Source organism: Neovison vison, chromosome 9 (assembly GCF_020171115.1).
Source record: "Neovison vison isolate M4711 chromosome 9, ASM_NN_V1, whole genome shotgun sequence".
Classification (NCBI taxonomy): domain Eukaryota; kingdom Metazoa; phylum Chordata; class Mammalia; order Carnivora; family Mustelidae; genus Neogale; species Neogale vison.
In genome coordinates this window covers 652754-677857 of record NC_058099.1, presented here as the reverse complement: position 1 = coordinate 677857, position 25104 = coordinate 652754, and the positions used below count along the sequence as shown (strand labels likewise).

The 25104-nt window shown below is 63.1% G+C and overlaps 1 protein-coding gene across 1 annotated transcript in view; it reads right to left on the bottom strand.

Annotated features, from left to right (window-relative positions):
* The window catches only part of EXD3 (exonuclease 3'-5' domain containing 3), a 63236-nt gene that overhangs the window by 518 nt on the left and 37614 nt on the right, over positions 1-25104 (bottom strand). The window contains 4 exon segments of the mRNA XM_044264355.1: positions 44-82; positions 1745-1838; positions 16490-16621; positions 16847-16900. Of these exon segments, the coding sequence (XP_044120290.1) occupies positions 44-82; positions 1745-1838; positions 16490-16621; positions 16847-16900 (319 nt within the window).

Here is a 25104-nt window from a genome sequence, read left to right as displayed (position 1 = left end):
GGGGTGGGGCCCTGTGTACTCAGGGAGTGGTCCCAGGGCTCACCTGCCTCCTGTAAGTCTGCGCTGGGGCTGGCCTCATCACCTGCCACTCAATCAAGGACATCAGGGATTGTCCTAAGGAGGGGGCCTGGCAGCCCCAGGGCCCACAATGCGCCTTGGGGCACCCGGCCCCTGCCCCCACCCTTAGGAGAAAGGGAAAAGGGCAGGGGGCTAAGGGGCTTTGGTGCCAGCCTGGGCCCCTCCCATGGGAACGCACACCTTGGAATGTTCTTGGGGCTCAAAGGTCCTTGGGAAACAAGTTCTGGGCGTGAGATTGGCCAATTAGGGCACTTGGGGGCCTGAGAACTGGCGGTTGGGGGCGGGGTCATACCGTCCCCAGCGATGAGCAGATAAGCCCCTGCCAGGGGAGCGCATTTCCTAACAGCCCTCAGCCCAGGGGCACTGCTGGAGCTCAGGGTGCTAGCAGAGACCCTGGGATGCGACCTCCTGACTCCGCGAGAGGGTTCCTATCAGCACTAGGAGCGCAGGGAGGTGCCGGGGAGCTGGCCAGGCCGAGGCGGTGATGGCCGAGGAGCACTGGCCAGCGCGCGGGAGAAGGGTCCTCCCGGATTCCGCTGACCTTCCCACTTGGCTCCAGATCAGCCGCAGCGCGGGTCTGACGGGACGAGCCCCTCACCCCAGCCCCACGGCCCTTGGGAACCCAGCAAGGCCACGACTTCCCTAGCTTGCCCTGGCTGGTCTCAGCCTCCACCTGGAGGCCCCCGAGGTACCAGGTGGCCCGCGGGAGGGCTGCCCACCACCGCACACCGGGACGGGCGGAAGGCTGGAGGGGACTGGAGCCCCGCGCCAGCGCCAGCGAACGGCACTGCGCATGCTCGGCTCCTCCCCGCCCGGGCCTTGGGCCCCCCGCGGAGAGAGGACAGCAGCTGGGGCCCGACCAGGCCATCACGATGGCTCACCTGAAGAGTGGGTGGCCCCCTGCTCTGGCCCCAAACCTGGCGGGAAGAACAAGTGGGGAGGTCAGCATCCTGGAGAGGCCCCGGGCCTCAGGCTGAGCCCGCAGAGAGGGTCCCAAGGCGCGCTTGTACCCCTCCCATCCTTGCCCTCCAATGAGGAAGGCCTGGGAGCCTAGGGAGCAGCAGCCAGGCTCCCTCTGGTGCCCCCTCCCCGGGGCCCTTCTCTCCAGAGGGCGGAGGTGCCAGTGATAGGTATGGCCGGGCACCCGCAGGACCCTGCAGCCACTTCGAGGTCTCCCGCTGCTCTGCACCCTCTCTCGTTTCACAGACACGGAAACTGAGGCTGGGCCTCTGGCTGGGTGTTGGGGGGGACCTCTGGGGTTTGCCCTCCTTGCTGTCCGTCCACGCTAGACTACCTTCACACAGTAGCGAGCGCCCGGGCTGCGGAGGTGTGCAAGCAGATGCCACATGTGCACAGCGTGTGTGAGGGAGCAGGTGCGTGTGCGCTGCTCGTGAGCGTGCAGGTGTCTCTGCATGAGAGGTTTGCGTGGGTGCGTGGGGGCGTGGGTGCTCCGCGTGCAGGGCCTCCCGGACAGAGGGTGGGGGAGGCCACCCCAGAGGGATGCTGAGTGTCGGAGCTCCCCGGTCCCTGTGACCTTAGCTCGTCGTGTGCTGTCCTTCCCCAGCCCCTGGCCACACATGCACTTTGGTCCTGGGAGTACCCGTTGTTGGGCCACTGTCCACAGACCCCCACGGAACCCGAGGCCAACCACGTGGGGCACACACACCTGTGCTGCTAGGGACTTCCCGTTGGCTGCCAAGCCACACCAGCTGCTTCATCATCTCCTTGGAGACCTTCAGGTACTGGTCGCAGTTACAGGCCTGGGGACAGAGGGGTGCCAAGGTCAGGCGGGGCTCCTGGGGACAGAGGGGTGCCGAGGTCAGCTGTGCCCCTTGCAGCTCTGGGTCTGGCTCGGGGGTTTCACAGACACAAATGACACATCCCTTCCCATCTCCACAAGACAGGGCACACCACCTCCTGGGAGTCCTCCTTGACTGCTCTGGATCCTAGTGGACCCTGGGTAGCTTCTTCTAGCTCCTGAGACCCCGTGGCACTCTGCTGTCACCTGGGCTGTTTTCCCCAAACCCCCGAGTCTCGAGGGCAAAGTGAGGCCTAGGCAGCCCGGGGCTGGCTCCGCATGGTGGGGGACACAGGGCCCAGCATTAAAGGGTCGGGGTAAACAGCCCTATGGCTGATCCCTCCGCTGGTCTTGGGGTGAGCCAGGCCATTTCAGTGTCCGTGTTTCTTGACGCTGCCTGTTTCTTGACGGTCCCCACTGGGCTCCGCATCTGTGAGGGATCAAGAAGGAAGCCAGTTCTGCTTCTGTTTGGGGTCCTTGTCTAGAACATGCCACTGGCCCCTGTCAGGAGTGCAGCCCAGCCCTGCTGACCTTATGGTGACCCTGGCGGAGGCAGGGGCTTCTGGGGGCCATCCTGCCCTCCCCACACAGTTGCCCCGGGCTTGCCTTCCGGTGGGTCCTGCCTGACAGAGTGAGGGACCCCAGGGCTCCCGCCTGAGGTGGGCAGGGCCCTGAGGGAGAGCAGGAGGGCCAGGTCCCTAGAGACCGGGCTCGCAGGCCGGTAGGCACAGGTGCCCGTGGAGACATGCACAGCGGTCACAGCCCTTCCAGACGTCAGAGCAGGACGAAGTGGAGCCGAGAGCAGGGCCTGGGGGGTTCCCAGGCCTCAGGGGGGAGGGGGCCATGATCTGTACTCACGGGAGCCCTCTCGGCCCCCTCCCGGAGGCGCCGGGCCAGTGCCCTGGATGTCATGGCTCCCAGGGGTGGGTGGTTAGGCGGCACCACGGGCCCCTGCAGCCTCAGGGTGTGCCCACGTCAGAGGCGGTGCCCCCCCACCCCCACACGCCCTTTTCCCACGGGCCTTTCGACACTGTGAGCTGGCTTTACCTGTGGCCTCATGGCTCCACATCCGGCCTCAGGAGCTGGGCCTGGGAGCGCAGCATGGGTGCGGTGGCCTCGGCTGGGAGGCCGGGGCGGGGCCGGGTCAGGGCTGATCCCAGGCAGGACCCTTCCTCCTGCCTCTCTGGGGGGCCTCCCTTCCCCCGGCCGCCTCTGCCAACCAGAGCCTGGGCCGGCTCGTGGCCCAGGGAGTCTGTGGGGGGCACGGGGGTGGGGCACCTGGCTTCCTGGTCATGGATCCAGGGGCCTTCCTAGGGTGGGGGGCCTGCCTGGGGAAGGAGCGGGAACTAGGGGGCAGCAGAGCCTCCACTGCTGCCCCGGGCTGCCCACCACAGAGGCCCCCCCTCTCCCTGCACAGGCCTCCCGGGGGGGTCGGAGCCGGCAGGGTTGAGAGGGACGGAGCAGCGGCAGGAGGGTGGGGGGGCGGGACCCTCCCCGGGGCCTGGCCTGGTGTGCACACCTGGGCGGGGCAGCCAGCTCCTGTGCTGAGTCACTGCACCCAGACAAACGGCCGGTGCCATCCCCAGGACCTGGCCCCACCCTCGGGAACCACCGGGGCCGGTTTTCCCACGGCCGCTGCCCACTGTCGGGGCCCTTGCTGTCACCCCATAGGGCCCTGGGAGGCCCTGCCCTCCCCCCACCTCCACCTGGAAAAGCCGGTTCTGCACGCTCACCCCTCTCTGCGCCCCATCTGCAGGAAGGACCAACACCGAGGGCCTCTCCGTCCCTCTCCTACCCACCGCGGGACCCGGCAACCCTCGCCAGACCGCCTGCTGGCCTACCCTGCCCTTTGAGGCTCACGGCCTAGCGCGTGTGTGGTCATGGGCTTGGGGCCAGTCCAGCAGAGGCCCCCTCCCAAAAACCACAGAGGCAGAGCCGTTGCCCTTTCATTTCGCAGAAAGGGGGCTTCTTGAGGGGCTGAGTAACTTGCTCCCAGTCACAGGGCCCTGGGCTCGGGAGGGACCCCCACCAAGGTCTTCACACGGACCCCAGGAGAGTGGGGTGCGATGACTTTAGCCACGCCCACTCCTCCTTGGGGGACATACAAACCCGAGCTTTGGAATGCCCGTGGGTCTGGGCAGACAGCAGTGGGGGTCCTGGGGGAGGCCCTGGACAGGGGCTGGCTGGTGCCTGTGAGGGAGGCCAGGTCCCACGCATCCCGCTCAGTCCCGGAGCCTGAGGGCAGGGCCGGCCTCCACCCCAGGAAGCCGGCCGGTGGCAGGGGCAGGAGCGGCCGGGAAGGCTTCTGGCTTCCCTGTCCCGGGGGTCCGCCTGCCTGCCTGCTTCCCACAGCGCCTACAGCTGCCCGGAACCTACGCCAGCTCGCCAGCTCGGGGAACTCCTTCTGCCCTAGGGGCCGCCTCAGGCAGGGACACAAAACCGCAAGTGGGACGTTGTCTCCTGGGGGCTGGGCGGCCGGCGGGGACTGGTCCTGGGGACTGGCGGGGCCCACGGGCATGGAGTTGGACAGGCCCGAACTCTCGGTCCGCCCTCTCTAGCCCCCTGCTCCCCGCTAGGGCCTGGGTGTTGGGGGGGAGGCCTGCTCTGGTCACTCCTCCAGGAGGCTTGCTCTCCGGGCTCTCGGGCATGTGAGGAAAGGCTAAAGCAGGCACCTGGGTTAGCTGTCCACTCCTCTGAGGCCATGACTTGGCAGGGGGCAGCGGGGGGCTTCGAGGGGTCCGTTCCCAGGTGTGGGAAGCGGGTCAGCTCTCAGCTCCAAGCCCAGGAATCAGCCATACCCACCCGTGGGAGTGGTCGTGGCCGGCAGAAGCAGAGCTGAGCAACAGGCAAGCTCACGGCGCCCACCCCGAGCTCCATGTCCCTGGAAATGTCGGTGTTCCCACCCCTTCCAGATGCCCACTTGCTCTGGGCACCCACCTCCTCTGAATACCCACCCGCCCCGGGCGCACAGGCTACACATACGTGGCCCCAATGTGTGGGCCTGCGGGGGTCTGGTGTGCATAACCAGAGGACAGCTGGTCCAGAGGGACGCAGTGGAGAGGAGCCGGGAGGCAGCACTGCCCAGAGCCTGCCAGCCCCTCTCAGGACTGCTGGGTGCCTGGAGCAAGGAAGGAGGGTGGGCAGGAGCCGCACCTGGGGCTCCTCAGGGCATGGCACATGAGAGGGAGCCCACGTTCCCCAGGGTGCGGGGCAGCAGGAAGGCAACTGCCCCGGCTGGGAGCCCAGCGGAAGGACCCACTCTTAAGGAGGCTGTGGGGGAAGCTCCAGCCTCAACCAGCAGCCAGGCTCCTCACTGTGACCTGAGCTCCTCACTGCAGGCTGACCACCTGTCCCTGCCCAGGGGGCACCTGGCGCATCTGGGAACTGGGCCTGGGGCCACGCTGTATCCCGCTGTCATCGGTCGCCACTCTTCCGAGCAAGGGCTGGGTTTTAGCAGCCTTACTCCTGCCTCATGGCAAGTGCTGCCCAGGCTCGGGCTCCAGCTGCAGACGGTCCCACCGGCGCCTGCGGCTCCCACCCCTGCCCGGTAAGGGATGGAAGGACCAGTCCCATCTACGCAGAGCTGGGAAGGCTACGTTCTGGGATTTTCTGACCCCACAGGCAGGGCCAAAGGGGGCTTCGGCTCAGAAGCTGTGACATGTTCTAGAGTCATGGGTCATTTCTTGGTCCTTTAGAGCAAATTAGGAAAATGGCAAAACATAAAAAAGCAGAAGAAAATCAATGTCCCCTCAACCCCCCACCTGGGAAAGCCAGCCTGGCACCGAGAAGGGCTCCGGTTCCCACCACCTTCCCAGAGCGCGCCAACAGGCCGCCAGCCTCTCAGATGCTCACGTCGGGGGTGGGGGGCCCCGGAAGAGCTCAGCCACAGGACATCAGTGTCCCTGTTCCCACGGTGGTTTCTGCCCATTTGGCCCCTGCCAGGTGCCGCCTCCTTTCACTGTCCACACTTGCTGCCTGAGGCCTTCCCAGGCTGGCTTGTCTGCCCCGACCCCCCCCCACCCCATCCACCCCAACAAATGGTGCCGGTGCATGGCCAAGGGCCGGGATGAAAGACCCCCGGCCTGGGGTGTTGGCCCGACACCTCTCCGGACGGGGTGGGGGCACTGAGGCCTGGGTCCACTCCACACCTCGCTCTCCCACACTGTCCCGGCAACACCCGGGGAGGCCGTCCACACCCCGCTCCCCGCTCCGAGTACAAGACGGCTGCTGGGGCTGTGACCCTCCTCCAAGATGAGCGCCTCCGCCAGCTCTGCTGTGAAGACCCTGCGGCCCCCTGGCCTGGGATGTGCCGGATTTCCACTGGAGACAGGCCAAGGGGCCGGGGATCTGCAGAGTCGTGGCGGCCCACAGCTGAGGAGCACGGGACATCCGTGGGGGGTCATTGCCGTCCCACTGGCCGGGGGCACGTGCTGGGGGCAGAAGGGCCAGGCCCCAGGAGCCAGGGGGGAGTGTGTGGCTGCAAATGCTGCACTGGCCTTCTTGGGACCATTTGGAGGATTTTGTTTTTTTAGAGATTTTATTTATTCGAAAGAGAGAGACACAGTGAGGGAGGGAACACAAGCAGGGGCAGCGGGAGACAGAGAAGCAGGCTCACCGAGCCCAGAGCCCGACGCAGGGCTCCACCCCGGTGCCCCGGGATCTCGACAGGAGCCGAAAGCAAGAGCCCCCAGGCACTCCTTGGGTTTTAAAGCCTTCTCCAGGGGCGCCTGGGGGGCTCCGTGGGTGAGGCGTCGGATGCCCGGGTCCTGGGATGGAGCCCACGCTCAGCGGGGAGCCTGCTTCTCCCTTTCCTGCCCCCTCCCCGCCCCAGCTCGGTGGGCGCGCTCTCTCAAATAAACAAAATCGTAAACACGACAGCTCAACAACAGCTCTTCGCTGCTCCGCAGACTCATGGCCCTCCGGTGGCCGCCACCTCTGATGTCCGTGACCTGGGCGGCAGCCTTCCCGGGGGGCCTTGCTCCAGCTCCTGCCCCGCCCCCAGGTCCAGGAAGGTCCGTTCCCCTGGGCCCAGCTCTTCCCCTCTGTGGGGCCAGGGGCTACGGGGGCTAAGCGCGCGGCGTGATGGAGTCCCTGCGAGGGTCCGTCCTGGGCCTGTGGGGTGGGCCGGAGGCCCGCAGCTGTCGCTCCCGTGAGCACCCGGCCTCAGAGCGGCTGAGTGTGTGTCTGCGCGTGAGCCGTGGCCAGAGGCGTGAGTGGGAGCGCGCGGCGGGCGTCCTGCGGTGTGGACACAGGACTCAGGCTGTGACGGTGTCTCAGGGTGAGTGGAGGGACCTCCCGCGCTTCCCCAGCCCCGGGAGTGTGTCTCCGCATGAGCAGCCAGCAGGCTGTGTGCCCGTGCTGGGAAGCACACGAGCTCCTTCCTGGGGCGGCTATGGGAGTGAGGGGACCTCGCGAGCCGGGGCGGGGAGAGGACAAGACTGTTTCGGAGAGCACAGGCTCAGACGGAAGCAGCCTTACCAGGCTGGCAGTCCGGGTCTGGGACCTTGGCCGTAGAGGGGGGTGTCTGCCTGGCCGCTGGAGCCAGACCCCCCACCCCCCAGCCTCCCGCCAGCCTCGCCTCCTACTGCCAGGACAGGAGGGCCATGTTGACTTCCTGAGGACCTGCCCCTAGCGCTGTGGTCAGGCCTGCAGGGTGGACGGGGGGTTGCCGGAGACCAGCAGCAAGGGCCCTGCAGCCGTGGCTCCTAAGAGGGCCCGGACATCCCTGAGCCTGCGGGTCAGTCTGACGGCGAGGGAAGAGGAAAGGGCAGTGAGTGGAATGGGAAGAAAGCCCCGGGCAGGACAGACACAGTATCCAGGATACAGCATGCATGACAAGCAGGGCGTGCCCGGGAAGCACTGCCTGCTCAGGTCACTCCGGCCAGGGACACATGGGAGGGCCACAGCCCTTCCCCCCAGGCCCCTCAGAGGCTTGCAGGTCCGAGCCCGGAAGGTGGCCACAAGCAGGACGGGCCAGTGGGCTTCCAGCAGGGTGTCCCTTCCCCACCCCGGGCACCGTAGCTCCTGGGAGCTCCTCCTCCCCCTGTGCCAGCCACAGCCCAGGGCCCGCTCAGGACCTGGACGTGCAGACCCCGCTGTGTGGGGGCAGTGGGGTCGACAACCCAGGCCAGGCTGTCGACAGCTGGGTGGGGGACAGCTCCTGCTCCAGCTCCCTCAAGTGGGCAAGCTAAGTGGTGTGAGCCTCGGGGCCCAGACAGGTGGCCACGTCCTGCTGCCGGCTTCCTCCAGCCCGACAAGGGAATGTCACAGCAGCCCCTCCCCACCTCCAAGGGGCCAGGGATAACTTGGGCCCTAAATGTGAATTTCAGACACAGCGTGGGACACGTTTCTGTGTGAGGAGCCATCGCTGTCTCCTGAAGTCACATTTTGCGCATTTGTGAGGACGGGTGCCCCGCCTTTCCAGGCTGTGGGGAGAGGAACAGAGGCCCCACCTCCTACTCCCGTGTCAGGGAGACCCCAGTGAGCAGTCAGTGCTCTCTGTCCCCAGGCAAAAGGCAGGCACAGCCAGGGCCCCCTAGGTCCCTCTGTGAGGTGTGGGGGGCTGTCACCACCTGCCCTGGGTTAGAGCACATAGAATCTGGGCCAGAGGATGTCCCCCAGCCTCAGGCCCTGGGGGTCGGGGGGCTGTCATCTGCCCCCTCTTGGACCACCTCAGCTGCCCCGCGGTGGCGCCCCCTCCAGGAACCCCACTCGGCGCCCGGCCCATCCCGGGGCTCCCGGGCACCCCAGCCACGGCGGGCGCAACGCAGCCGTTCCCAGACGGGGGAGGGGCAGCGGGCCGTGAGAACCAGCCGGCGGCTGGGCCGCGTGGGAAAGCGGGAGGAGGGGCGGGCGGGGAGGGCGGGGCGCGCCTGGGAACGGCCCCCGCCCCCGACCGGCCTTTGAAAGGGCCACTCAGGACACCGGCCCAGATTCAAAAGCAAACGGTTGCGCCTGCCTTCCCGCGCCAGGACCCAGGGTGAGGGGGGCTGGGGGACCCCTCGTGCCTGGGGCAGCGGGGGGCAACGGGGGACAGGCTAAGAAAGTTAGGGATCAGTCCTGCTACCTTAGACAAGTGGAGCCAGGCCCTCAGACAGCAGGCAGTGGTCCGGGACCCCAAGCCCTGTACCCCGGGGTCTAAACCTGCCTGAGCGTCTGTGGGGCCCGTCTTTCACTCACAGTAGCCCTGTCCCACTGTGATCCCAGCCAAGGGAGAGAGCAGCCCCAAAGTACTCCTCCAAAGGAAGTGCTATGTTCCAGGACATGGCTGGGAGCCTGGAGGCCTTCCTGGAGGAAGTGACAGCCAACCTGGGGCTTGGCAGACCAGGTGGAGAGAGTGGGAGCTCAGGTGCCAAGCAGCTACAGCATGATGAGCCCAGCATGGTGGGGAGCCAGCATGACCCGCGGCTGATCTCAGGGCAAGGGTCCCCCGGCCCTTCTCCTTCCTGCCTCCTCCTGGGGCCACTGAGTCAGGCCAGGAAAGGTGGCCCCTTCCACCACCACCTGTGCCTTGAAATGGGTTTTCCAATTTGGGGGAGGAAGAAGCTGTCCCTGCCAGAGCCTGCCTCCCCCATGCTCTGGGAGACCCTTCCCCACCCACTCCCCCAGGTCCAGGGAGGGGGGCAGGGATTGGCAGGGTAGGCCTGTCTCCCTTGTAGGGAGAGGCCCCTCCTGTCTCTGGCTGGCCCTGTCTCGTGCTCTCTGATGCCCATCTCCCCTCAGACACCTCTGGGGTTTGTGTTTGTCGTGAATGTGCTCCATGCACAGAGGCCCTACCTCAGCAGGTAGGCAGTGAACGGGCTACCCGGCGGTGAGGGGGAGGGGAACAGAGTCCACTCCCCAGCCCCGGCAGAGGATATGCCCCGCAGCCCCGGCCAGCCATCCGCTGGTCCCTGCCTCACCAGGACACGGAAGGAGCAGTCGCTGCCTGGCGGACCCCCCACCCCCCAGACCCAATCCACGGCCGCCCACGGCCTCCTTTATCTGCAGCCCTGAGACCAGCCAGGCCTGTCTTGCCATATCCTGGGTTGCGTGGACAGTGGGTCTGTGGAAATCAGGCCTGCTGTCCTCATCCAGGCCCCACGGCGGCCCACCAAGGCGCTGGCTGCCCCTGGTTCTGGGGCCCCATTTCTGCTTGGGGCTGGCAATTGCTCAAAATGAAGACGAGTGCCCACCTGCCCCATCAGATGCCAGCCAGCGCCCGTGGCCTGGGTCAGTCCCCTGCAAGGGCCCATGGGTGCCCAAGAAGGCAGCCGTGGGCAATGTGGGAACACAGGCGGGCTGTGGCCAAGAAAACTATTTATAGACGCTGACATTTGAATGTCACGATTTAGCCTCAGGCTGCGGTGTGCTGACACACGGCATGTGTCTCAGCCTGCCACTAACCCCCACCCTGGCTGGGGGGGCGGCCCGTGCTGCTCTCTCCCTAAGCCTCGAGGTCCCCCAGACTGTGCGGGGGGACCTTCCTCCTGCCAACAGGGAGGCCTCGCCGATGCAGGGCTCCTCGCCCCATGGAAGGCACCAGGGGGTCCGGCTTCCCCTGTCTCTTCAGAGGTGGGTGCTCAGGCACTGCCGGAGGCTACTGAGTGGCCGGGTTGGGGCTGGCTTTGCCCCCGGCTGCCTTGGGGTTCTGGAGAGCACCGCGGCTCAGGCAGTAGGACGGTGACAGCAGCCCTCGGAGGCACAGAGCAGAGAGGGGGAAGGGCCTCGGTCCCCAGAGACATGGCCGCACCTCCAGACTTTATGTTTGGGGCGCCAGGCCTTGTCTTCCTGTTGGAGGAGTCTGGGACAGTCACCCAACAGGGTGACACTGAGGGTGCCCCCAGGGCCCTCTCGGCCTTGCCCGGCCTCTTCCCCCTCTGACCTCAGCTGACCAGCCCAGATGACACCCTGGCCCCGCGTGGCCAGGCCTGCACCGTCCTGCCCGAGGCGGTCAGCGCATGCTTGGGGAGCCTTCCTGCTGTCCTTCGCCCACACCTCCAGTGGCCTGACGGAGGCCATGGTTGTGACTGTCCGGGCCACCCACCCTCCACCCGCCCCGAATGTCCGCGCACCTGCGCTCCTGCCCCTCCCACCCGCCGCGCTGCTGGGGGCACTGTTGGTGCGGGGGCTCGTCCCACCCGCGGTGCCTCGCGCCCTCTGAAGTCCAACTTGAAGCCTGTCAACCCCTTCTGAAAGTGGACAGGACACGTGTCAACACTCAGGGGTGCAGCCGGAGAAGCCCTGTCCAGAGGGGACCCCACACCGCCGGGGGGAAGGGCTGTCAGGACCACAGAATCACTGTCCGCTGGGTCCTGGGGCGCCAGCCACACGGGCAGACGGAGGAGGACAGAGCGAGGTGCTGGGCTGGGACCTGGCCGGGCCGGGCTGGGGACTCTCATTCCAGCCTCCCCAGGTGCCTGCCCCGAGCAGCTGCAGCAGGTCTCAAGGCCACAGGACGGAACCAGCCCTGAGACCTCCTCTCAGCCCAGGCCACTCCAAGGGACAACATGGCCCAGCAAGGGGTGGGCAGGGGGCAGAGGGCCTGGTGAGGACACACGACCCAGGAGCCCCTTGTGGGTGAGGCTGTCTGTCGCATGAAGCCGGCCGCCAGATGGATCGGGAGCTGAGCTTCAGTGTCAACGGCGCAGGTGTGGCTGTCAGGCAGGCCCCGGACCTTTCGGAAGTGGCCGGGGTCAGACCAAGGGCAGTAATGGGGTCCAAGTCCTTAATGCCCCAGGGCCATCTGGTGGGAACAGAGGCTGGGGCTCTGGCTGAGACCCATGGCTTCTCTGGAGGGGAGGGAGGCCAGAGGGGTGGCCCCACCAGCTGGGGGGAGAGCCGGGAGCCAGCCTCCCCTGGGAACCGCGCTGGGCTTGCTGACCATCATCCTGGCTAACTCCTGAGTCTGGGGCGCGCTGGCCTCAGTCCCTGCCAAAACCTGCTGGTGGATCCCACTGTCCTTGATGTCTCATGGCAGGGCGGCAGCCGGACACCAGCTGGTCCGACCCGTCCTCCTGCCGAGTCCCCGCGGCCATTCCTCCTGCGGCCTCAGAGCCAGCGGCCCGGGGTCTCTCCCCGCAGAAAGTGGTGGCCGCCCCTCCCCAGCCTTTGTGCCTGTGTGACCCTGAGGGCACCGAGTGTGGGAACGGGGCTGGGGGCCACAGAGCACAAAGGCTGGGGAGGGGCGGGGTCAGTGGCCGTGGCCCCTCTTCCTGTCGGTCCCTGGTCTGGAGTTGGTCATCAGGACAGAGGGAGGGTCTGCAGGCCCAGGGACAGGCCCAGGCACAGGTGCTGCGGCTGGCCCTGGGTTCCAGGCGTGGGTGCTGGGGGGTGGCCGCCCTGGAGTCCTGCTCACCCCCCCAGGCCCTGGGAGCCCTCTGCTTGCATCCCTCCCCTGTCATGGATCAGTCTGGGCTGCTGTCCACCTCTGTCCCAGGGTCCCTGCCCAGCCCTCTTGCCTCCTGGGTGCCTGTGAGGCTGCAGCCCAAGGCCCAGCCTCCCCCAACTGTGGGCTCCTCTCTGGCCCATCTCCCTCCTGGGGATCCTGTAGCCAACACCGCCCAAGAGCTCCCTAGGGCAGGGTCACTGTCCGCAGAGGCCTCCCCTCCCGGGTGCCCACTTCCGGAGGCCAACGTCACTGACTCCCAGGACCCTCCCCCACTTCCACATGGGGCCACGGCCTGCTCCCCACCACAGTGGAGGGGACCAGAGGGACAGTAAAAATAGACATGCCATGTCAGGGGTTCGTACTTAGGCTTTTTTTTTTTTTTAACTCATATTTCTTTGATAAAATATTTTCCCATGGTGGACAGCACTGGGAATGTCCTTTTGGCGGATGTTCCTGATGGACAATCCCAGGCCCAGGTCGCCAGCTTCAGGGGTCACAATCCTGCCCCCTGTGAGACCCCTCAAATCCCTGGTGTGGGCAGGTGGGCCATCTCCCTGTCCACTTTGGGCCTCCGCCACCTGGCTCTGGCCCCGGCACGCTGTCCTCACGGGCAGACACCCCAGAAGGCAGACTGTGGGGCCCGGAGCACATGCCATGTGGAATGTCCACGCAGCCTGGGGTCAGGGGTGCGAGGGTGAGGCGTGGCCCCAGACCCCTGGCCAACCCTGGCCACCCCTGGCCTGGGCCTTCTCCCTCCGCACATTTATCCTTGCACCCCACGTACCAGCCCACAGAGTGGCCAGGCGTGCTCTGGGAATGCTGTGTGTCAAGTGGGTTTTCCCTCTGGGAATGGCACTAAAATAGCATGAAGAAGGGAAGGAAAATGGAAAGTCAGCCTGGCAGTGGGAGATCTCCAGGGAGGCAGCCCGCTCCAGCCGGGGCCAGGGGCGGCAGAGGCTGTGAGCCACCCGTTGGGGCTTAGGCCTGCCGGAGCATGGGACAGGGCCCTGAAGGCCAAGCACAGAGGCCCTCCCGGGGTCAGTCCTGAATGCGGTGCTCTCTGCTGGTCAGTGGACAGCACCTTCAGACGCCTCGATGGGCTTGCAAGCCAGTAGCCCCACGGAGCCCCGTAGAACGCCACAGGATGACACGGGGCCCCCATGAAATCGCGTGGAATGACACGGAGCCCTGTGCAGCCCCGCAGAATGACACGCAATGAAACGGAGCCCCACAGAAACATACAGAGCCCCACGGAATGACACGGAGCTTCACAGAACCACGTGGAGCCCCATGGAGCCCCATAGAACGAGAAGCCCACAGAAGGACACGGAGCCCACGGAGCCAAGCTTGTCACTGTGTTGAGCCTCAGGCTATTCCCATGGAGTGTCTGTGGGGCGCCTCTTTTGTGCCTCTTGGGGTTCGCTACTGGTCCACCCTGCCCGGCCCCAAGAATGGCATCCCCCCGCCCCAACACGGGGCTGGGAGTGGGGGAGGCTGGCCGTTCCTGGCTGTTGCTCAGGGCGAGTTCCTCGGGTTCAGCCGGGAATGCCATGGTGGAGCACGTCGGAGGGAAAGTGGCCAGAGGCTGCCTGGACTTGGGGCTCACAGAGCCCTGGCACGCACACCTGGGTGTCTGGCACTAATTCTACCAGCTCGCCGACCCTGAGTGAGCTCAGCCCTCCTACCCTTCCCAGTCGCCTCCCTGGTGACTACGGCTGGGTCCAAATTTAGAAACTCTGGCTTCCCAGAGACCCCTTCTCTGCCCACCGGGCCCAGTAATGCTGGAGTTTTGGGTCCTTATGCACACTCATGGGCCCAGGGAGGGTCCTGCCCTGGGGCCCAGCCAGAGCACTTTCTTGTAGAACTGAGCTCTGATGGAGGCCATGGGCCACCCCAGGACCGGAAGGTTCCCAGGGCCCTTTCTTTCTTTCTTTCTTTTTTTTTTTTTTAAAGATTTTATTTATTTATTTGACAGAGATCACAAGCAGGCAAAGAGGCAGGCAGAGAAGGGGGGAGAAGCAGGCTCCCTGCTGAGCAGAGAGCCCGACATGGGGCTCGATCCCAGGACCCTGAGATCATGACCTGAGCCAAAGGCAGACACTTAACTACTGAGCCATCCAGGCATTCCCGGGTCTTTTCTTGACAGAGGCCAGCAGGTGCCAACACACAGCCTCCTACCTGAGCCCCAACCCTGCCCACGCGGTGGCCAGCCCCTGCCTGTGGCCACACACACAGGTCTCTGCCTGGGACCCCACCGCATGCCTCCAGCCCTGTGTGCCTTTTGGTACTAGGAGGCTGCCTTCTGCATCTGGGCCAGCACAGCTGCATGGTTGCAGGTTGTGGACGCTGTCTCCATCCTAACTGGCTAGCCTCGTGGGGACACTACTGGGCAGAGCCCCCAGAGGAGCAGGGAGCTGGGGGCTGAGGCTTCCCCTTCCCCATGCCCCTCCCCAGCCCGGTGCATCTGCCTCCAGACCAGACCCCAGAGAGCCCAGACCCACTGGTTAGGGGCCCAGCACAGACTCATGCCGCATCCTGAATCTGGTCCCGCTCCTCTGCTCTGGCGCCAGCGGGTGCTCTAGACCCAGCGGGTGCTCCCACCTCCCTACCCGATCGTCAGGGCCCCCGAATGTGTCCCACCCGCTACAGCCAGAACAGACCCCAGCACCTCCGAACGCCCCACCCCCCACAGGTTCTCTCTGTCCTGGGGTGGCTGAGTGCTCCCTCTCTGGCCCGGGCACCGGCTGGTCCCCTATCAGGGTGGTGCAGCTCTGTGCCCTGGCCTTTGAGTGGACAGCAGGCAGCCCCCCAGACATTCTCAAGCAGCCTGCAGCCCGCCCCTCCTGGCTGGCGGGGAAGGGGGGACATCAGCCTGCGGGCTGCCGACTCTGGGGCCAGGAGGCACAGCACGCACAGGACAGACGGGGCCACGAGGCCGGGGACGCTCTTCCCTGTGCAGGAGGGTGGTGGCCTGATGCCCTCACAGGCCTGAAGGAGGTCAGGCTGCTCCCCAGCATGAGGCTTCCCGGGGCGCCAGTGGGGGTTTCCTCCCAACTACCCAACTTCCTGTTTTCTCAAGAAAACTTAGCAGCAGAGGCTCTGAAAAGCTCATTAAAATGCCTCCCAGGCGTCCCGGACGTCCTGGGGTCTTTACAACACTTGTCGGCTTGAGCACAGACAAAGAGAGGCAGCAGACAAGGTTCCTGTCCTCCTAGAGCTCACTGAAGGAAAAGGCCCCACGGCGCACTTCCCGCCACTGGGTCAGCCGCTGTCCACTGTTCGTGCGGGCGGGCTGGGGGCCAGGGGATCTGCACAGACTGCTCCTGAGGCCTGGCTCTGGGGCCCTCTCCCCTCCCTCCCACTCCGCTGCATGCCTGTCCTGGGGCGCACACAGACACCATAGGGGCTGCAAATCTCCTGACTCAGCCCCATGGGTTCAGGTGCCACGGGCCCCGCTGGAGGTCCTGCCTCTCCTGCACCGTGGATGGGAGGCCCGGCATCCGCCGAGCCACCTGGCTTGGGGAGGATGGCATTCTGTCATGGCTCCTGCCCCCAAAATATCCTGGGACTAGCCAGAACTGCACTGGGAGCCACAGGAGCGCGCTAGGACTGACCCCAAGGCCCTCTGTCCGCTGTAGCCCGCGGAGGCCCCAGCCTGCATCACCTCCCCCTCAGCCGGATGGCATGGGGGGCGGCTAGAAGAGGGCAGAGCTCCCAGGCGCCCCCTCCCTTGCCCAATCAGCAGACGGTACCCAGGCCCCAGACCCCAAACTTAACCCTGGACATGGCTGCCCTGACCTGGCGATTTCTTCACCCAGAACTTTCCAGATGTTGAGACAGACCCAGTGGCCATCTGTGGCCGTGGACATTGCCCTCCGAACATGGGAACCCCGCCCCCAACCAGACGCAACTTCCATGGGCTCCTTTTCCTTCACCTAGAAGCCTGGTGAGAGGCCAGCCCTGGACACGGGAGGAAATGCCTGGATGGAACAGGCGTCCTCGTGAGCTGCCCCCTCGGCAGTGCCAGCCCAGAGCTCTGCCACCTCCTGGCCTCAGTGGGGGTGGGAGGAAGAGGGAGAAACGTGGGGTCCTGGTGGCTGCTGCCGGCAGGAACACAAACCCCAAAGCATGTGGTCTCCGCGGCCGGCCAGAGACGTGCTGGGTCCTGCCCGTCGCGGAAGTGGCTCCCACAGCCCAGGACTCACACACCAGCCCAAGGCAGGCCGGGGACGCACCGGACTCACCTGGCAGCGGCTGAAGATGTCGGCAGGGGTGACGCGCACGTTGAAATGCTTGAGCACGGCCTTTGCCTGCTGCCGGGCCTTGAGGGAGCAGTCCACGGACATGCAGCGCGCAGCCCCGACCTGGGCCCGGAGCTGCATGCGAGTGGGGCGGTTAGGCTGCAGGCCCAGAACCTCCCCTCCCCCAGCTCAGGGGCCAAGAGCCTCCCCTTAGCCCACCCAGGGTGGGACCACAGTGCTGGGTCAGCCCCCACAGCCATCTGCCCCACGAAAGACCCCAAGTGGGGGTGGCCCAGGGGCCAGGCTGAGGCTCCCTTGGCAAGAGGAGGCTCAGGTGGGAGCCGTCCTCGGGGCCCTCACCTTGTGGGATGGCAGCCCTGAGGTCAAGATGATCCTTCCCTCCTGCCTGGCAACCTGTGCAGGAGGCAGATGGACAGGTGAGGGGCGCGCTGGTGCTGGCAACTAGGGCTGCTTCTGCCCCTGCTGCCCCGTCCTCCCTAGGCACCTCCCGCCCGTTCCCCAGAGCTGCCCCCGACTGGGACCCGAGCAAACAGCAGGTCCCCCAGCCTGAGTCCTGGGGCATTGCCTTGTTGGAGATATTTGGTCTTAGAATCCTACAAACATTTTGCATAATTGCAAACAAAATTACAATTTAAAAAGCCTTCTCTGCAGATCCAAAGATGAAACAATGAGCGGCACAGAGGGGAGATTCCGAGGGACGCGAAAGCCCAGCGCGGCGTCCGTGCGTCCAGGTGCCCACCACGGACCCAGGATGCAAACCCTGCGGCGGCACTTCTGGTGGCCACAGAAGTGGCCCTCGGAAGCGGGCACGTGGGAGCTGCGACAAAAACAGACGCATCATGCCGGAGCCGGGTGGGAGAGGGGGTGTGAGGGGTGTGAGTTCACACTAAGGAAATGGGCTTCAGGCCCGAATGGAGGCTTCCCTGTGAGTTTCTTACATGTGTAGACTGAGAAGTACTTCCTCACTCCGGCGACCGCATGGGCCTGGAGGTAAGAGCCCAGCCTGGAGCCAGGAGCAGCCTGCGTCCAGGCTGGCTTCCATGTAGGGAGGAGGGGGTCAGCACTTTTTCGAGAAACAGCTGATTCCGGGTCTGAGGCAGAAAATGCACCCAGTGAAGCTGGAATGTCTCATCGTGTCAGAACACAAAGGAGTTATCGGAGCCACAAGTGTCCTAGCAAAGGGGCTCGGGAGGCAGTGACAGCTGTCGCGGGCTGCAGGGCCGGAGGAGCTCGGACGTGGCCACGGCAGCCGCGCCCGGAAGCGCCCAACACGGCCCCATCGGTGCGGTCCGCTCATTTCCGACCGACCACGGGTTACCTCCGGAGACCACGAGAGGCCACTCAAAACTGTAAGAGCCGAACTACAAAAATCTGAAGAGAAAACATGGTGGGGAAATGTCAGTGTTGGGCGTGGCAATGATTTCTTGGACATGGCACCCAAAACACAGACGACAAAACTAAGAATAGAACAGTTGGGCTTCGTGGAAGAAAGGGCCTCCTGTAGCTCAGAGAGCACCGCCGAGGCCGTGAGAAGACAGCCCACGAGCGAGTGAGGACACCTGCAAATCACGTGTCTGCTCGGGGATTACTATCCAGAGTACATAAAGAACTCCAACAACAAACAAGCAGATAAGGCAGAGAAATGTCGGCGAGGGGCTTAAGCCGACGTTTCCCTGAAGGAGACGTACAGACGGCCGACAAGCACACGAGAGGACGGTCAACGTCACTCGTCATCAGACACATGCAAATCCCACCACAGTGAGATACAGATTCCCACCCGTCAGGATGGCTTTTCTGTTTTTAAGGAAAATAAGTGTTGGGGGGCGCCTGGGGGGCTCAGTCGTTAGGCAGCGCCTGCCTTTGGCTCAGGTCATGATTCTAGGGTCTTGGGATCGAGCCCCGCATCGGGCTCCCTGTTCAGCGGGAAGCCTGCTCTTCCCTCTCCCCCTCCTCCGGCTTGTGTTCCATCTCTCACTGTGTCTCTCTGTCAAATAAATAAATAAAATCTTCAAAAAAAAAAGAAATATTGGTAAGGACACAGAGCAATGGAGCCCTCACGCACTAACGGTTGCGTAAAAGATGGCATCTTTACTTTGGAAAACAGTGGCAGTTCTCAAAGAGTTGAACACAGAATTACCAGATGATCTGGCAATTGCACTTGTAGGCATTTACCCAAAAGAACCGAGAGCAGAACCTCGGACAGATACGCGTGTACCGCGGGGGACGGGGCATTACCCAGCACAGTCAACAGGGGAAAGGAACCCGGTGTTCCAGGCGGTCATCAGCAGACGAACGGGCGAACCCCGCCCCCAAACGCGCGTGCGCACCCACACCCACACCCACACCCCGGAATTTATTCAGCTTTAAAAATGAAGGAAATTCTGGGGCGCCTGGGCGGCTCAGTGGGTTAAGCAGCTGCCTTCAGCTCAGGTCACGATCCCAGCGTCCTGGGACCGAGTCCCACATCGGGGCCCTTGCTCGGCGGGGAGCCTGCTTCTCCCTCTGCCTCTGCCTGCCTGTGCTCACTCGCTCTCTCTCTGACAAATAAATAAATAAAATCTTTAAAAAAAAAATGAAGGCGATTCTGACACACGCCACAGCGCAGATGAACTCTGAAGACAGCACGCTGAGCCAAGTGTCTAGCCACGAAAAGACAAACAACAAGCGATTCCGTGTACAGGAGGCAGCGCAGAGGCCAGATTCATAGAGCCAGAAAGCCGGGCGGAGGGTGCCGGGGCCGGGAGGAGGCGGGTGGAGATGGTCCAAGCGGACGAAGCCTTTGCTCCGGGAGATGAAGGATGTCTGGAGCCAGACAGTGGGCGCAGCACACTGCGAGGGCCCCAGCCTCCTGCGCTGCGCTCAGATATGCCGAACGTGGTACGTTTTGCATCTTTTACTAGTAGCGGAAGAAAAGGAGCAAGAAAGTGGTCACCTCGTAGTGGTAACAAACAGGCATCTAGGGGATGAATGAAAACCCAAGTAAACACGCAGAGCTGAAGTCAAGGTGAGGAAGGAGCCAAACGAGCCACGGTCGAGAGAAAACACGACCCGCCGCACAGACACTGGCAGCGGCGACGGACGCCGGCAAGCGACGCGTTATGTTCAGAGTTCTGTCAAACTGCAGTTACCAACCCAGCGGCGTTCTCTTTCAGAAGAGAAAAGACAGGGGTTTTTCAGGGGAAAACAGCCCAATGAAAGGACGTAGCAAAAGACGTTCTTTCAGCCAGAAAGAGCCTGTTTTCCCTTAGAGCAAGGTCTACTGCGCATGCGCACATCTACACAACGCCAACTCCAAAAACCACCCAATTCGTAAAACGAACATGATAATGTCTAATTTGTAGAATTAAGAAAAACAACACTGTGTTAAAACACTAGAAAGTGCTAGTAAGTAAGTTGGGCAGGAACAAGAAAGCTGACTTGTTCTGAGCTCCCTGCCCTAACTTTAACTTCAGACAATGGTAAGATTTCTAGGACAATCTCTAAAAGAATGGAAATAGAACTTACAACTTCCAAGATAATAGAGAGGAAAACATAAAAAGGATAAAGAAACTAAAAGAATAGTAAGAAACAAAGGGAAAAAATAACAGAAGATGTAAAGCCAGCAGAAAGCACAAGTCAGGGGTAGTCCAACTGGACCCAGAGCACGTCAGCAGCTACGCTGAGGGTAAATAGACTAAACTAATAATTTGAAAAGCAAATACTGTCAGACTAGTCTTTTTCTTACATTCAGCTAGAAGCAGTTTATAAGACATACATCTAATATACAAGCATAAAGAAGATTCAAAGTAAAAACGTGAGGAATGTTATACAGACACGAACCGAAGAATGCTGGGAAACAAGACCCACGTGGGGTAGGACAGACGGCAAAGCAAAGAGCATTATTAGAGTCAAAGAGGTTTACCTCATAATTATAAAATATTTCACTCAACAGGAAGATACAATAATTCTAAAAAATATATGCATACGCACGTAATAACGCATTTTAAGAACATATAAAACAAATTCTGACACAACCGTAAGACAAACCCACCGTCCTAGGAACTTCGGCACAGAGAATGAAGCAGAAAAATAATCAAACAAGATACAGATGACTCGAAAAACACATTAATGAACTTATCTGTTGAGAGAAAGTGTGTGTCTGTGAGAGGGAGAGACGGAAACGAGTGTAAGCGAATCTCTCTCATCTCAAAGCCACGCGGAACGCTACCGGGCCGTCTGCTCGGTACAAGGCAAGTCCCCACAAATACCTGAGCGGGCGGTATACAGACTCTGCCCCTTTACCACCCCATAGTTAGGCTAGAAACTTTACTTTTAAAAAGTAACTAAAAGCTCCAAAATTCTAAGCTCTCTGACGTTGGAAGCCATTATCACGGGAGCTCAGTGATCATTAGAAGCACGAACTAATACAAGTTCTACATATCAAAACTGACAGAATGCAGGGAAAACAGCATTTCAAGAAAAAAATTTATGATCTTGAATGTTTATATCATAAAAGTAAGAGGCTAAAAATGAAGGAGGTAAGTACTCCGCTGGGAAATAACCCCGGGAAAGCGTTAGGAAGGCGACGAGGACGATGAGAACAGACATCGGTGACAGAAGACACGCACCAACAGGACACAGACCAGACCCCGGTCACTGGAAGCGCGTCCCGGGCCGACCAACCCGCCGGCCACGGAACAGGCGGCACAAGCGTGCACCGGGGCGAGCGTGGACGCGGCTGCAGACGCGGTTGCGGACGCGGCGGGACCCCCACGAGCAGCAGCAGCACCATCCCTACGCATCTGGGACGTGGGGCAGGATGGACGCGCTCCAGAAAAAGGCAGAAATTGCCAGAGTGACTCAAGAAGATACAGACGGGGCGCCTGGGGGGCTCAGTGGTTGAGGCCTCTGACTTCAGCTCAGGTGATGATCTCAGGGTCCTGGGATCGAGCCCCGCATCGGGCTCTCTGCTCAGCGGGGAGCCTGCTTCCCTTCCCCTCTCTCTGCCTGCTTGTGATCTCTCTCTGTCAAATAAATAAATAAAATCTTAAAAAAAAAAAGAACTTGAAACCACAGCCAGGGTTGTCAGAAAAGGGTCACAGGTCGGGCCGAGATGAGTTCAACCTGGACGTGCACGGTCCGGCCGGAATGAAGGGTGCCGGCGGGCACAGTGTCACAGGAAAGGGAACAGGCCTCTGTGGTTATCTGAGGGGCTGTGGGGCCGGCACCTGGGCTGGCCTGGATCTGCAGCAGCCGCCCGACTCCGGCCCAAGAGGCGGGGTGAGGACGGCCTCCCTTCTGCTCCTGGGTGCCACTGTCTTGGAGCCAACGTCTGAGTGAACACGACGGGAACAGGGAAAACCCCGAAACTGGAAGGTTTGGAAAGGAAAGAAGAAAAGTGTCACTGTTTGTGGGTGGCGCGTCCCCGAGGAGCTGGCAGCCGCATGGGCAGGACTGAGGACACTTCCATCAGGTTTCTGGGTGGGACACCAGCCCTTAGGCCAATTCCTGGGGCAGCTCTGACCTACGAGGCACAGGTGCTTGTGGAGGAGGTCGCGACCCGTGTCTGAAGCCCACGGGAGAGGACGGAGACCCGTGCTCGAGGGCGGAAGGTGGGGTATTGTGAACACGCCGCCTTCTCCCCCCGGGTTCCTGGTCAACGCGGCTCCGAGCGAAGCCTCAGGGCCCGGTCGCTCCTATGGGATTGGCCACAGGCTCACCCCGCCAGGGGCCAAGACGAAGAGGAAAGCCAGAGGCCCCAGGCAAGACTCGGGGAGACGTGTTGAGGGTCCCCAGGAGGACTCAGCGTGGAGTCACGCTCAGGGGGCACAACCAGCGCGCGGACGAGAGGCCCAAGGGGCCCCCGGGGCAGTGCTGCCGTCCCACTCCACCCCTACACGGCCGCACCCCAGGGAGCGCCATCTCCGGGGACAGCCGCGGACACGGGGCGCCGGAGGCCCGACCCGGCGCCGGGCACACAGGCTCTCCCGCAGGCACCCGGACGCCGACTCCGGACAGACACCCCGTGCGCGGGAGCCACCGCCTCGGGCCGGGGTCCCGCCTCGTGGGCAGGCTGGGCTAAGGACCGCGTCGGGCTCGGCGATTTTCTTACGAAGGCCCACACGGAACTGGAGGCCCGGCAGCTGGTGAACGTGGCAAAAGAGACGGGTGGTGGGCCCTGGGGCAAAGGGGACCCACGCCGTCACTCCACTGCCCGCAGCGGGATGGCCCAGGGCTCGCTCTGGGGGCAGAGACAGAAGCTCCCAGTCCCATGTGACCGTGAGCAGGAGGCGCGGCACCCACGCCCATTCCTTCTCCGCCACTTTGCCCGGCACAGTCAGAGCAGCCGCCGAGCCCACATCCTCCTCACTTGGACGAGAATGTCCGGAGGTGGCAGACGCATGTTCACCCGAATCTCTCCTACTACGGGCACTCGGCCACGGCATCCACGGGCGGCCACAGACTACTGGGGACACCACTCCCATGGGACACAGGGCCCTCCCACCTCACTGGACTCGAGGACCAAGCCAGAGGTCCCAGACTTCATGCAGAGATCGCATCCTGAAGACTGTCCTCGGGAACCACTTCTGGCCCCAGCGGGTCAGTGAGGGTCACCCCAGGAAGCAGCAGCCGTCGGGGGTGTAAGCGGGGACCTGGCCAGGTGCACCTGAAGTCCGCTGCCTGTCAGGGGCAGGTCACAAGCTGTGGGGTTGCTACGGACACAGACTTCCTCTGTGCATTCTGGCTTCCACAGAGGGACTGCGGGCTCGGGCTTGGTAGAGACCAGCAAGACCCCCGCTAGCCTTCCGAAAACTCATTCTCTGTCCTCTGTGTGGCCAGACCCAGCCCCCAGCAGGCCATGCTTCTGGAATCAAGCACTTGGTTTCAGCATCTCTCGCCGTGCACCAGACAGACTTCCCGCATCGCCTGACAAGACCTTCCCCAGCTGACCCCTGTCCTCTCCCACTCAAGGCCCCAGGTGTGGAGGCCTCCTCTGTTGTGGGCAGCCTGCCCGGCAAGTGAGGGACACAGTGCCACTGCCCAGAGTGTCTACACCCGCCGACGAGCGGTGTGAAGTCTCCCACTCTGGAGACATGTAGAAAACCATAATTCCTTAAAAGCTTGGATCAAAAGGCCTACTTGCACCAAGTTAAAGGGATTTTGGAAGCTACGGCTGACACCAGCCCACGGCCCAGGTCTGGCTCACACCTCCCTGGTATGTGGCACCAAGAATGACCACCCACTAGTACCAAGTCCCGGGCCCCCAGGAACGGGGAGGTGCATGTGTTTTTAGTCCCGTGTGGGTTGGCAGCACCTTCCAGACGCTGTCTGTCTCACACCTTCAGTGCCTTCCACTTGCAGTCCCCCCAGGCCGGCCAGACTTCTCTCGGGGAGACCCCAGCCCCCCAAGCCTGCAGTCACTACTTCCATTTCCAAGCTCCTCGGCATGTGCAGCCGCTGCTAACCCTCGGTGCTGCTCTACGGCCGGCTGCTCCTGCCGGTCCCGCTGGCTCCTGGCGTAGGGCTCACACCAAAATCTGGCTGCCGGCAGCCACACTCTGGGGAGAACCCACTTCTGGGCTCCCGAGGGCCGGCAGGATCCAGTTCCCTGCCTGGCGTGGGGCCTTGGGCACACCGGCACCTATCCAGATCAGACTCCGACTCCTGCCTTCTGTTTCTGCTCCAAAGGCTCATGTGACCACACTGGGCCCACCTGAGTCATTTAAAATAATCTATTTTAAGGTCAGTTGCTTAGTAAATTAATGTCTTTAAATCCCATTTGTCGATGTAGAAAGTCACGGGGCAACACAGCAGGGTAAGGAGCAGGAAAGCCAAACCCGGCCCCTGGTTCGCTGGAAGCCCCGTGAACTCTTGGGGGTCAATGGGAGGGCACCTCCCCCACCCCCGGCTCCGGAATTCCGTGACCCGAAAGGCCTGGCGTGGAGTCCCCAAGAAGCCAGGCTGGCCGCCTCGGTCCCAGCCCCCCGCGGGCTCAACTCCGCTGGGGTGGGGAGCAGGTGTTCTGTGCCAGGACAGTGGCCAGGGCTAAGCTCGGCACAACCACCTCCTCCCTCAGATGCCAGGACCAGGCCTGCGGGAGAGATGGCCCGTGAGGGGCCAGAGCTGGGGAGAGCCGGCACCCTGTGTGAGTGTCCGCTGCTGGCCGGCCGGGCCTGTCCTCCCCCAGCTCTGGCCCCTCCCTCCTGCAGCCTCAGCACCCGGCAGCGGGGGCGGGGGGGCGGCCAGCACTGGGCAGGTCCCCGATGCTCTCCTGGCTTCGGCCTCTGCATCAGTGGGGCGTGGGCGGCAGGAAGTGCCCGCCACATGGGCTGGCGGCATCAGGGCACCTGGGCCCTGTGCACACAGGCGAGAGCCACGGCCCCCTTTGCCGGCAGACCAGGCCCACGGCTCCGTGGTCTCGGCGGAGCAGCCCGCTGTCTGCTGAGCCGGGGACCCTCTGTCCGAAACACGTTTGCAGACGCATGAAAGAAACCACATAGGAACAACAACCACGACGCGGCAGCCCTGAGGGTCACGCGCGGCGGCACAGCTGGAAGCAGCCCAGGTGACTGTCCCTCAGGCGGGGAGGGCGGGGACACGGCCATGGTCCACTGTGA